The 12,987-nt window shown below is 40.7% G+C and overlaps 1 protein-coding gene across 1 annotated transcript in view; it reads right to left on the bottom strand.

Annotated features, from left to right (window-relative positions):
• Positions 1–12,890, bottom strand: part of clasp2 (cytoplasmic linker associated protein 2) — a 65,893-nt gene extending 53,003 nt beyond the window's left edge. The window contains exons 1-6 of the mRNA XM_080858914.1: positions 12,125–12,890; positions 7,620–7,698; positions 6,240–6,343; positions 5,725–5,816; positions 5,416–5,491; positions 2,304–2,401 (exon numbers count right to left, since the gene is read on the bottom strand). Of these exons, the coding sequence (XP_080715040.1) occupies positions 2,304–2,401; positions 5,416–5,491; positions 5,725–5,816; positions 6,240–6,343; positions 7,620–7,698; positions 12,125–12,322 (647 nt within the window). The 5' untranslated portion in view covers positions 12,323–12,890. The remainder of the gene's footprint in view (positions 1–2,303; positions 2,402–5,415; positions 5,492–5,724; positions 5,817–6,239; positions 6,344–7,619; positions 7,699–12,124) is intronic.
• Between the last annotated feature and the right edge of the window lie 97 nt (positions 12,891–12,987).

Genomic DNA, 12,987 nt, shown 5'->3' on the forward strand with positions numbered 1-12,987 from the left:
TACAACATGTGTGGGTCTAGTATGGAAAAGTTAACATAAATAAAACATAAGATGATCATTTTATCAATTAAATTGTCTTTGCCTTGAGGGCATCCTGAAATTTTCCACTGATTCCCAGCCTATGCCTTCATTTAGAGTGCCCTCCCCTGGCTGCCCACTGCCCACGAGGAGTTTCACCCAGAGATGTAGGGGACAGGCTCCGGTATGAACAGGGGCCAAAGACACAAGGGAGAGTGAACACACCCGCGATCTTCCTGCTGAAGAGCAGGTGAGGAGTGTGAAAGGCATCCATACTCCCTCCATGATGTGCAAGAGACGTCGCCAGTACGCTTGTGTATATGCATGCGTACGAGTGTGTGTGTGCACATGTGTACAGACCAATCCAAAACCCAGATTCTGTTCTCTTTCTCTCGTTTTTTTTTTTTTTCTTCTCTCCCTGTTCTCTTACGTAACCCCCAGCTGGGCACAAACAGCTTGGGGTGGGGCCAGGCTCCAGCTCGGAGTGCACCACCACCACCCCTCCCCCACACCTTGTCTCCATCTGCCTCTCTGCCACTGCCAGACACTCTTGCGGATTTCTCCATTGTTTAAAGGCATGACACACCGGCAGGATGACAGGGGCGATCTTTGCCACTTCAAATTTAAGTGACGAGGATTTCAAAATTCTTGACTATTAAGAGTGCACCAGCTAACCATGCTAATCATGATACGTCTGTATGGAAAAGGGCTTATCCATACCCACTGACAAAATACCAAAACTGGTTTGTTATGCCCGTTTCTCTATATTTTATCTGTATCTTTAATAGAAGTCAATTTTGAAGTGCTGAGCACTGGAATATCTACATTAACCAGCTAGTTTCCTATCAGTAGTTCATGCCATTAGTTCCCCCTTCCTGTTGTTGTCACATTGGCATAGGCCTAATGAGCTTGACTTGAGATGTGCTGCACGTGCCCTCAGGGCCCAGCACATCCTCAGGTTTGTCCCAACATGGCCTTAAAATATGTGTCTAAGCCCTAGTGGCCCTACTGAGCACTTGCCGACGGACTTAGAATAATTCAGATTGATCGACATTAGGCATGACAATCAGAACAAAGTATCCTTGTACATGTGTTGTCATTCACGTGGAAGTTTGAGAGAGCTCTGTGCATTAAGGATGATCGTTTTAGCTAACACGTTAGAGAATTAAACCTTTGTGTTTACCGTATAGTATTTTTCTATGCATTTTATTTCTGCAAATCTGGTGCTATTTACATTGACAAATTGTGATAGTGCGATATACAGAACATGGATTGGTACCATTTTACAAACAGCTTCAATACATCAATACTTGAAACACCCAGGAACATAGCATGAAGTTTATATTGAACCATATGAATGTACATAGCATGAAACTTAGATTGTAACTGAAAATGTGCCTTGTGTTCCCTACACAGACCAATCAAATAATTTAAATAGGTTTTTGAACCTCAACTAGGTGGCTGCGAAAAACAACACACATTACAACAACAGAGATTATGGAAACATTGCTATTTGTAAATCCGCCATGAGGAAACTGAATGTATTTGCCCACCAAAGGAGAGATTTTTTTTCAATCAAGAGTCGGTTGCCAAATACTCTCAACACGGATCTCTGTAGTCTTATCTTGTTTTCTAGGACTTAGTGTGGCACTACTACTGGGGCACTACTGACCTAAAAGCCAGAACCGTCAGTAGACTACACCAAGGCAGGGGAGACAGGAAACACCTTTCCCATTCTTACACTCATACTAGCATTAAGTTTTATCCACTTCATTCCATTTTTTCCCCCTGGTCCTATGAGTTACTTTGGTAACATGTTGATGCATATGAGAAAATGTACAATGAGTTATTTTTTAAGTGGAACAATAGATTATATTAGAATAGTTTATATTAGAACAATAAGATTTTCAGTTCAAAGTGGTTAAATATGCATTTGCTACATACCACTTAGCTAGAACAAGGTTTGGTGTGCATTGGTAAATATGTGCAAGACTGGTTAAAGACATCAAAATAAAAGGAAAGCTGCTTAAAATGTTCTTTGTTTTTGTTTTTGTTTTGATTAGCGGCATGCTTTACCAATTACATTTGTCAGTTGAGAAGGTCAGTTAAGGCCAGGAAAACTCATCAGATCATAAGACACTTCTGTGTGGTACGCAAATAATTCCAAAACTTACAAGAATGCATGTTTATTGATGTAAACTATGTCATGCTTTAATCCACGACAAATGTTGGATGTAAAATTATAGGATGTATTCCAAACGTGTGACCCTTATCGGAGTGCTTACCGCTGCTGGGGCAGTCCACTCTTGCTCAGGTCAGCCCTCACTCTCTCCCCAACGTGACGATACACATCCACTAGTGACACTATGGCGGCCTCCCTCACCTACAACAGAAATGACATTTTCACACAACTCAGCAGACCATAACATGATAGCAATTTACACAACAAACCAGGGGCCGTATTCACAAAGAATCTTAGGGCTAAAAGTAGCTCATAAGTGGCGAATTTAGGAGAAACTCCTAAAAATAATGGGCGTGTCAGTCTTAAATTTAGGACTCCTATTTTTTTTTACTAAGAGCAATTCACAAAATATTTTATCCCTAAAAGTAGCACCTAGGTCTAGGACAGCTTAAAACTCCTCATGAGGACTCCTAAGTCACTAAGACCTATTCACAAAAAGTCTTAAAATGGCTGAACCAGACGTAACGTGTTGGAGACAATGAACGACTCTGAATTGTTGAGAAGATATCGTTTAAACCGTGAAGGCATCAACATTTTACTAGAATTAGTGCGGGATGCAATCACGTCTCCAACTATCCGAAACAACCAAATCAGTCCGGAAGTTAAATGTTTGATAACATTACGATTTTTGGCTACGGGGAAAATGCAACTTTGCAACGCAGACGACTTCAGAATATCGCAATCATCAGTAAGCCGATTCATTCATCAAACTATCACCGCACTCTGTAGACCACACATTGTACAACAGTTTATCCGGTTCCCTTTGGACAATCGCCTACTTCAAAGGATCAAGGTCAATTTCATGGCGTTTGCAGGAATGCCCGGTGTCGTGGGTGCCATCGATGGAACACACATTAAAATAATTGCTCCATCCAGAGATGAGGACGTCTTTGTAAACCGCAAAAAGGTACATTCAATTAATACACAGATAGTGTTTGATCCAAATTCACAATCATGGATATTGTTGCGAAGTGGCCTGGATCTACTTTTAATGGAGAGCGCGGTCTGCGCCAGCTTTTTGAGCGGCACCATGTACCTGCTTGATGCCACTTGTTGGGTGACAGTGGCCATCCATGCAAGACATGGCTTTTGACACCCTTCCTCAATCCACAACCGGGAGCACAGTTGAACTACAACATGCAAGTATACGCATGAGGCCTATTTTGGTGACACAATACCTGTAGCCGCGACGGCTCTTTTAAAGTCCACTCCGCAATCTCCATCCTACATTGTGACTGGAGCGCATACCACCGCTTCTCGCAGTCATCGACAGAGCGACACACGGCAGGGAATGAAGCATTTATGTTAAGACATATGTCCTCCCATGCCTCACGCATAGTTTGCAGGGTGCTTTAATTATTACTTCTTTGATTTCATGCAATTTCCGTGTTTTTTTCGGCAATTTCTCTTTCTCTTAACGTGCAAAGCGTCATTCTCGTTGGATGCACAAACTTGTCATCATGCGTGTGCATTCTGCTAAGTGCACTGTCCATAACTATTTAATATAACTTAATTTGAAGCCTAGGTTATTCTCTTATTTTCTGTTTATTTAGTGGGATCGTTAGGGGGATGTTAGGACTGAGTTTTTAATGAGAGAGCCTGTCAACAACCAATCACCGTCCTCACCCCTTCTAAACTCGTGCATGAGAAGCGACGTCATCCATAGCAACGGAGTTTTTATCTTAAGCTTAGGAGTTGGTATTATCCTTAGTATGAGTAGGTCTCAGAGCCGTTGTGAATCACTTTTGAGAAATTACTCCTACGTAAAAAGGTTTTAGCGCGAGTTAGGAGCACTCCTAGTGGTAAGATAAAAGGCTTTGTGAATACGGCCCCAGATGTTCTTTTAACAAATTCCACACGTTCATATTTGTACAGACGTTTAAAGGTAACATTTATTCAAATAATGACATTTTGCTTTACTTTGTCTCTTTAAGGCTGTTGTCACCTAGCTTCTGTCGGAAATCTTGCTTTATAAAATAACATAAAAGTTTAAAAAAAGTAGTCCATTAATATTCATTAAAATGGCAGAGATAGCTTTTAACCAGTACTTTAATAACCAAGCTGAACCTTGAGAGTAACAATTTTTTTTCCAAATACAATTTATTGAGAATGTTACACAAAATACATTATCTTGACAAAATTAAATCCAAAGTAATTTCCAAAGTGGCCTTTTAGTTCCTTCTTCTCTAGCTCTCTCTAATAGGAGAAAGCTAAGCAGACATTTCCCATTCAACGGGTCAGGCTTAACCACCACTTAAGAAGAGAAATCATACATCTCAAACACACTACCAACAAAATGGGCTGATCATCCATCTGTAAATAACTGGAAACAATGCAGCTCAGGCCACCTCAACCTCTTCAAGTGGAAAGTGTCAATCAAAGATCAGAGACAGGTCTCATTAAGGTTATATTCACTTACAGTTGTATCCCTCTTCTAGTGTCGCCATACGTAACTCAAAATAAAGATCCATTTGTCTGATCAACTATCTGACCTTCATCTACAGCTTTTCCGTTTCATTTATGTTCATAAGCAAAGTTCGGCTATACATAGCACAGACACCCTTGTTCTGTGGAGACAGGAGCTACTGGCCTTCTCTGTGGCAGTTACTGATTACCCTCTTGGCCCTCTGACACTGTGCATCGGAGTGGTAAAGTAAGTGTTTAGCATGTCAGTATGCCAACAACCACTCCTGCTTCAAGTGCCATTGTGTTGCTAGTTCCATAGACTTGTAAGAGGGGTTTAAATACAGTATTTATGCTAATTGAGGTGCCATGTCTTCTACGACCAAGGCTTTTTTCAGTCCTCAAAAAGCTTATTCAAGATTGCGGATTCATTTCACTATACAGTACATGAAACAGTAGTACAGAATATGGTAGAGATCACACAGTGTGAATGTTTTTATAGAGAATATGTAAATGAATTAGCGCGCATCTGATGGTGTGCATGTATGAGCCGAGTTGGAAATCACCGCTGATATTGTCAAGAGCGACTATAACACAGTGGTCAAAGCAGAGTAAAGGAATCATGTGTTGGAGCCTCTGGAGACACGTAAAAAAGACAAGTCAATAATTCAAATACAAGTGCGATTTGACACACCAAAACAACACATGATAGTTAACACAGACACTTTGAAAGGGAGCACATATTTATTTACCTGTGGGTTTTGGTCTCCAGTTAATGTGCAGAGAAATGGCACGATCTTACTGAGACTCAGCGGTTTGGCACCAAACCTGTGAGAGAGACACCTGCGAGTCAATGTGTGTGGGATTATATCCATAGGCATCCAGAGGGTAGCCAAGTCTATGTGCCTTGTCCTGTTTAGACTGGCTTGAGCAATCTGTGCCACTTGGGAGCAAAAATCAGAATTGGGTCCCATGTATAAAGTTACCATAGTAAGCTTGAAAGTATGTGTGTGTGTGTGTGTGTGTGTGTGTGTGTGTGTGTGTGCAATGAGTATACTCACGTATTAAGGGTGGCAACTAAGCAGAAACACACTCCTTCTCTACTGCGGAAGTTCTTGTGTTTAAAGCCGGTAAATAATCTTTCCCAAACAAACTGTGAATAGAGCATAAGTGAGAAAGCAGAGGTGATAATCAGATAAACAGCCATATCAATCATTTATAGAAAACTATCCTGAACAAATTTTCTTGAGAGACATTGAGCTGTGCAGAGCAAATGGTCCTCACATGAAGAGAGCAATACTATTACAATCTAAACTCAAGTAACTGATGCAAGATGCCAACTATTACATGCTTAATACAGGGATCCTTAATGGTTTCCAAAAAACTATCTTACTGATAGACAAACACCACCTTTTCCTCACCTTAAGCTAGCCAAAAGCATGCTAAATAAATGCATGAATCCAACACAGCATGTGTGCTGTGCCCTGTCTTGGGTTGTGTGTGTGTGTGTGTGTGTGTGTGTGTGTGTGTGTGTGTGTGTGTGTGTGTGTGTGTGTGTGTGACTGATGATGCTCACCATAGGATTGGCACTCTGCTCCATGAGCTTCAGGATGAGAGCCTGGGCCTGCTCACGCACCTGGTCTTTAGAGTCGCCCAGTCGGTCCACCAGCGCTGGCACCACTGCAGAGAGGAACAACAAATGGATCATCAACACATCTCATGGACTGGTCTTTTTTTTAAATTATTATTATTATTATTATTATTTTTATTGGTATCCAGAGCATTACAGAATTGAATTTTCACATTGCAAGATACCTTGTATCTTTTTAGCAATTGTACATTCTCAGGATGGTAAGCAAATACACAAGTCAGAGACATTTATATGTACATAAAAAAAGAGAATTACATCACATTAGTACAATAAAAAAAAAAAAATCTGGTTAACCTCCAGGTTATTGCATGTCACATTTATCAAGGGTTTCAAATTCCAAAGGAAACCAAAAATACACCCAAAGAAAGAAAACACTTGACTGTCTCTTGATAGCTTGTGCATTGACCATCTTTGAAGGGTCTGTCTGGTACCGTAAATAAAAACTATACACAAAGAACCGGGAGGAATGTGTGTTACATACAGTATACATCAAATAAAGTCTGCTCTTCTGGAAGCTATATATATATTCCACTCAAACCATATCCTAGTAAAATCTTCTTGGCGAAGTTTGAGATAATATGCCAGTCTCTCCATTTTGTATATTTCATAAACTATATCAATCCAATCATTGATCAGGGGGGCCTGTTGCTTCAGCCATTTACGTGGTATGGCCTTTTTACATGCAGCTAATAAGATGGACATGAGCTTCCTGTCTTTGGCATTTATCTCTTGTGGAAAGTTACCCAAGTATAGAGTGTCAAATCTGAAGGGAATATTATTTTGGAAAACCTCCTGTAAAGTCTGATGTACACTTTTCCAGAATGGGATTAACACTGGGCAGGACCAGAAAATGTGATAGTGATTCGCTTTATCTGTTTGACATTGTCTCCAGCAGTCTGAATCAGTAGTGTTCATGGACTGGTCTTAATCCATACATTACTTATCCTGTCATAATATTGTGCCATTAAGAAGAATTCAGAAATACAGTTTTGTAATGCGATTTTTCAATTTTCTCTACTCAAGTTTTACATGGTATTTCACATTTTATCGATAAGATTGCAGTTTCCAAGGCCCTTGAAATGGACAAATGTCAAAACATCACCCCCAATCAAAAATAAAGGTCTACTCAAGAGGAACATACCTGTATCTCACAATCTACATACAGTGTCACATGCTATACACACACACATAAAACCATATTTATCAACACAAACCCATACCAGTGCATACACAGACGCACAGGCCCACATGTGTGCAGACACCGAAATACACTGACATACAGTACAAACACGAATCACACCTTACCTGTACCAACATATCCTCTGAACCGCTCATTCAGTCTGTCAACAAATGCTGCTACAATATCGATCCCCAGCAAGGCCACCTGTTTAAAACACAACCATCCAAACATGAGCACGCATATCTAACAAAAGGTCGATCAAAATTGATGATGTGAATACTAAGCACAAACCATAGCAGAGGTTAAACCTACAAGTCGTACTAAAGTTTACTTCCTGATGTTCTCCCAATACTGGGCTTCAAATGGAACAGTGACTATTGCAGTTTAATTTGACTTAGTACTTGCAAATGGATACATAACTATAGTAGCAGCAGCAGCACACAGTGTGAGACAAAACATACTTAAATACAGCATATCAACTAGGCTATCTTTGGTGGCATCTTTGTTTTTTTTACAATTCAGTGATGTTGTCTATATGTTACAAGTCTATATATTACAAAAAAAACTCAGCAAGGATGGTAAGGGACGTATGGTATCAAGAATGGCTTTGGTATGGGTCATTCCATGTGAAATCAACAGAGGCCTCTCGACTGACCGTTTTGGATTTGCTTCATACTTTAAAATTAAGCCTGTATCTTCTTTAGGATCTGAGATACGGACACTTCAAAAAGAGGGCATAGCCCTAATTTTACTGTCAAAAACAAGTGTTACTAAGAAAATGTATAACAAAGTTATTCATGCTAGATGCATGACAATTTCAGGGATTGTTCTACACTATTAGAAGTCTTTACCCGTATTAAATTACTGCAAACCACAGTTGAATATTTGCCAAGTTATGGCTAGCTGAGAATGGAAGGTCCTTCATAAGACTACTTGAGTATCTGGAGCATCAGCACTTGTGGTTTTGATTAGGGTCTAAAAATGGTCAAAAAGAAACACAATAAACTTTCTACATTTTGAAGTTATTAAGTTGCTATTCCATGTAAGAAATTGGCAAGAAACTGAACATATCCTCCAAAGGTGTGCACCATGTCCTTCACAGAACACAGAACCTTGCACAGCAGCTTTAACCAAGATATTCAGAGAAGGAGGAAGCCCCACGCCACAGCATGAGGGTGCAGGTGGATAAAAACAACAGAGTCTCTAGTTTGAGAACCAGATACCTCACAGGTCTTCAGCTAGCAGTTTTTTTTAAATAGTACCGTAGCGAAAGGAGAGCGTAGTCACCCCAACCAGACTTGAACCCGGTCTACAGGATGCCAAATAAGCACTCTGACACCAATGCCAAAGAGCCAGGTTTGATAGCATGGCAGTCAGAGCACATACTCATCTGTAGTGACGGCACATCGTCACAAGTACCCATTGAAAATACCAGTATAATCATCAGCAGTGAAAAGGCACTGAAATGCTTCTGGAATGCTGGCCTTCTAGGCAGAAGAAGCCATATCTGAGTCTGGCCAATGGTAAAGTCATATCTGAGACTGGCTTATTAAAAAAACATATCTGAGACTGGCTTATGAAAAAGTCATATCTGAGATTGGCCTAAAAGAGGCAAAAGGAATCACGTACTGAGTGGAACATGACTGAAAATGTTATAGACAGACAAGTCTAAGTTGGTGTGTTTTGATCACAAAGAAGAAACTTTGTCCAGCACAGAACAAATATGATTGTGAAGGGGTCTGCCATGCCAATTTTATCCTACAACAAGAGAGACCAAATTGTGGCATTGCTAGTTTAGTCCTTCTTCCGTCAGTTACTGTTTCAGACACAGATCTTGATTTCCATATAACATGGCTTCTTCTTTAGCACCATGCCCTACTGGTGAAATGCTCAGTTGTATTGAAGACCATCACAAATTGGATCATGCAAAAATTTCCAAAGATACATTTTTTGCAAGTTATCATTATACAGAAGAGACTGGGGACAGTCTTTAATTTCTCAGATAGTGTCTAAAACTAGTGAAACTCACAGACAACATGTGTGACGGCATCAGCATCACTCAATCTCTGTCTAACGTTCTAAACAGAATGCACTTTGTGTGGCACATTTGTAAGTAAGGTTTGCACAAAATTTGAAGTGCACAATTGGCTTTTGTACAATTTTAACACGCTTTACCATGGGTTGCAACCGACAAGCGTAGCTAGCAGATGAACTAGGGTAGCCAATTTAAAAACAACATGTGACACCCTTGGTTTGTAAGCGACTGTAAACAAACGCTGTAAGGACTACAACTTACAGAAAAACTCTTATCCACCACTTTATTGGTTTGAATAATGCATGGTCGTAATTTTTACTGCCATGTTAGAATTGTCCTTGGTCACTGTTCCAACTGTCCCCGACACGTTACAACTGTCCCCAAAAGAACTGCATTTAGATGAAAATTGAAGGACAAAAGCCACATGTTTTTTGAATAAGTGAGAAAAATATAGAGACAAAATATGTAGCCAATATTGCATATCTGTTAAAATGACAACTGTCACTAATGCCGATTTGTTTGCAACAACACAAAACGTACAAAAAAGCAAACTGTGTAACAACGGTCCCTCTTCTCCCCATTGATTTTGTAGGACTTTCAATACTGTAGTAGTTTTCGAATTAACGAAATAAGGCAATATTAGTCTGCCATATGTGAGCCGTGTCCGTTATAAACATAGCACAAAAAGTAAGGACATTTGTGTTTGGTAGATTATTTCTTTGTTGTAACAATGCTTCTTGGCAATACATCTTATACCATTGGAAAGCCTGTGTATTTACCTTTTAAATGGTGCCACATTTGTAAGGAACATAAATTTGGGGGATGAGCAGCAAGGTTGAGTATATGGGTTGTGCCCATGAAAAATGTGCCAAATCTTCTCTGCCACTACTAAACAGCTTATTTTGTTGTTGCTATTGTTTGGTGTTTGGAGGATTGGATGATTGAAGTTTGAAGAAACAAGACATATTGAACATTTAACAATGTATTAATTTAACAAACAGGAGCCTCAGTAGTGTGTGGAAGAACCCTACAAATCCACAACAGCCTGGTCACACACACTGCTGTGGGATGGCATACCATTCTTCAACCATCATTTGTTGCAAGTCAACGATCGTGGTTGTGTTGGTCACTCTGGCACGAACAGCACGCCCAAGCTGATCCCATACGTGTTCAATAGGGTTAAGGTCAGGACTGCTGGCAGGCCATTCCAACCTCTCCATTCCCAAATTCTGGAGGTAGTCTCTGATAAAACCTGCTCTGTGGGGGCGAGTGTTGTCGTCTTGGAGGATAGAGTTCGTCCCAGACTGTGGCAAAATGGGACTGCCACTGTTTGCAGAATCTCATCTCGATATCTCGTTGCATTGAAATTGCCTCCAATGATGACAAGCCTCGTTTTTCCAGTGAGGGAGACACCACCCCACAACATCACACTGTCTCCACCAAAAGAGAAGATTTGGCACATTTTTCATGGGCACAACCCACATACTCAGCTCTGCTGCTCATCCCCAAAATGCATGTTCCTTACAAATGAGGCACCATTTAAAAGGTAAATAAAAAGGCTTTCCAACAGTATAAGACGTATTGCCAAGAAGCATTGTTACAACAAAGAACTAATCTACCAATACGAATTTCCTTACTTTTAGTGCTATGTTGATAAATGCAGATGTAAAAAGAAATTGATTTCAAGTAATGAATATGTTCTCAACAGCATATCCAGGCAAACCCTTAGCGAGGGGACAAACTAACAGGCAATCAATCTATTCTCATTCTAACCAATTGTTATCAAAATAGAAATGATCATTCACTTTTTGCCTCTCAATCATGACTTGTTAGGTGCCTGAAACTGTGTAATTATGTGCATTTTAATAACCATACTTCAGCCATAGTTCAGCCCAATGGATGTTGTCAGCGGACAAACAAGGGTTAACGACACTGCTAGACAATAGCTAATGAATAATCCATCGATGCTCCGCCCAGAATAATATTGCAGACGACTAATATTTTAAAACGCCGTTATTTCTAGTAATAAATGACACAATAACCCAAACCATGACTGTTTCCTCCCATTGAGGTCGCTATGGAAGAAACACCCATCCCTAAGGACCAGTCGGCCAGCCTCCAAAAAACAAAAGCCCTATACCCTCCCCCGCAGCCCTAAACACACGCGCACACAAAATCACGTACAAATCTCATCATACATTGAGCAATGCTACTATTAGCTTATTTATCGCGGAACTATTTTGACCACAAACGTGAAAACGTGACATACTAAAAGAAAATATCCATTACCAAGGCATTCAAGCAAACTGTGAGTTACACACATAGCCTACTAGACAATTGAAACAACAATACCTTCCAGTTCAAGCCTTTCAATTACCGACCATCATTAGCTAGAACGAAATTACCATTGTCCCAAGCTACCCATAAAGCTGGTACACACAGTTTAGGTGTCAGCCTGATAGGCGAAAGTAACGTTAATAGGATAACAGTCTTATCAGGATGAGTGATGAGTTACGGTCTGATGTGGATGACAGGGGAGTACTGTTATAACATGATGCTACAATGCAGCCTGGTTGCTACAAATGTTAATGGTACCTTGAAATTGCTGGAGTTGACCCATCCAGTTAGTTCATCTATGGTCTTATCCAACCGTGATTTGTCCTGCTCAACATCCGAAGACCTCTGCGGATCACTGAGGTAGTCTATTAAATCTGGGCCGACCTGCAGTCGACAGGTCACGTCCTTCTGCAAAACCTGCTGGTAAAAATAGTCCATGTTGTCATTTTCCCCCATCGAAACCGAATGTATTGGGCCTGCAGAAGCCGCTCGAACACAGTGACGTTTCAGTTCCCGTTTAGTGTTGAAGTAAGCGTGAGGCTCTGTCACCAAAATCTTGGACTACCCAGTGATGTCGGCTTCCTCTTTTTGTTTGATATGCGACTATCTATTCAATGTACGCGTGATTAAATGGCAAGTATAAGACGTCCCAGTAAAGCTAATAATCCATTAAGTTGTTGGATAAACGCGAGATATTCAAAACGTCATAGTTGCGACAAGGAACGGTCACTGACGCGCATTAATAACAGTTAAGCAAACTGGACGCTGCGGTGATAAAGCAGCCTAGCTAGCTAAGTTACCAACGTTAGCCAGCTAGCCAACAATGCTGACGTTATGGCTGGCTGGTCAAGGGCCTAACGCCTAGTTCATAACTCCTACATTCCATGGTGGGAAATGTCCTTAATATGCAGGTATGGTAAAGGAAGCCACAGCTGAATTGGTTGTCGCTCCTTAACTGGCACGCCACTGGGTTGTAAAAACGTGAAATCCGTACGAGTCTCTCAGCCTCCCAGTCGGCCTACAAAATAACACCAGCGCAGCGAGTGGTGGGTACAGGGTTTGGGGTCCACTAGCGCCGCACAGTTATCCCACTGAACTGCCTGAGCATAAATGGAGGGTAT

Source organism: Sprattus sprattus, assembly GCF_963457725.1.
Source record: "Sprattus sprattus genome assembly, chromosome: 20".
Taxonomy (NCBI): Eukaryota; Metazoa; Chordata; class Actinopteri; order Clupeiformes; family Clupeidae; genus Sprattus; species Sprattus sprattus.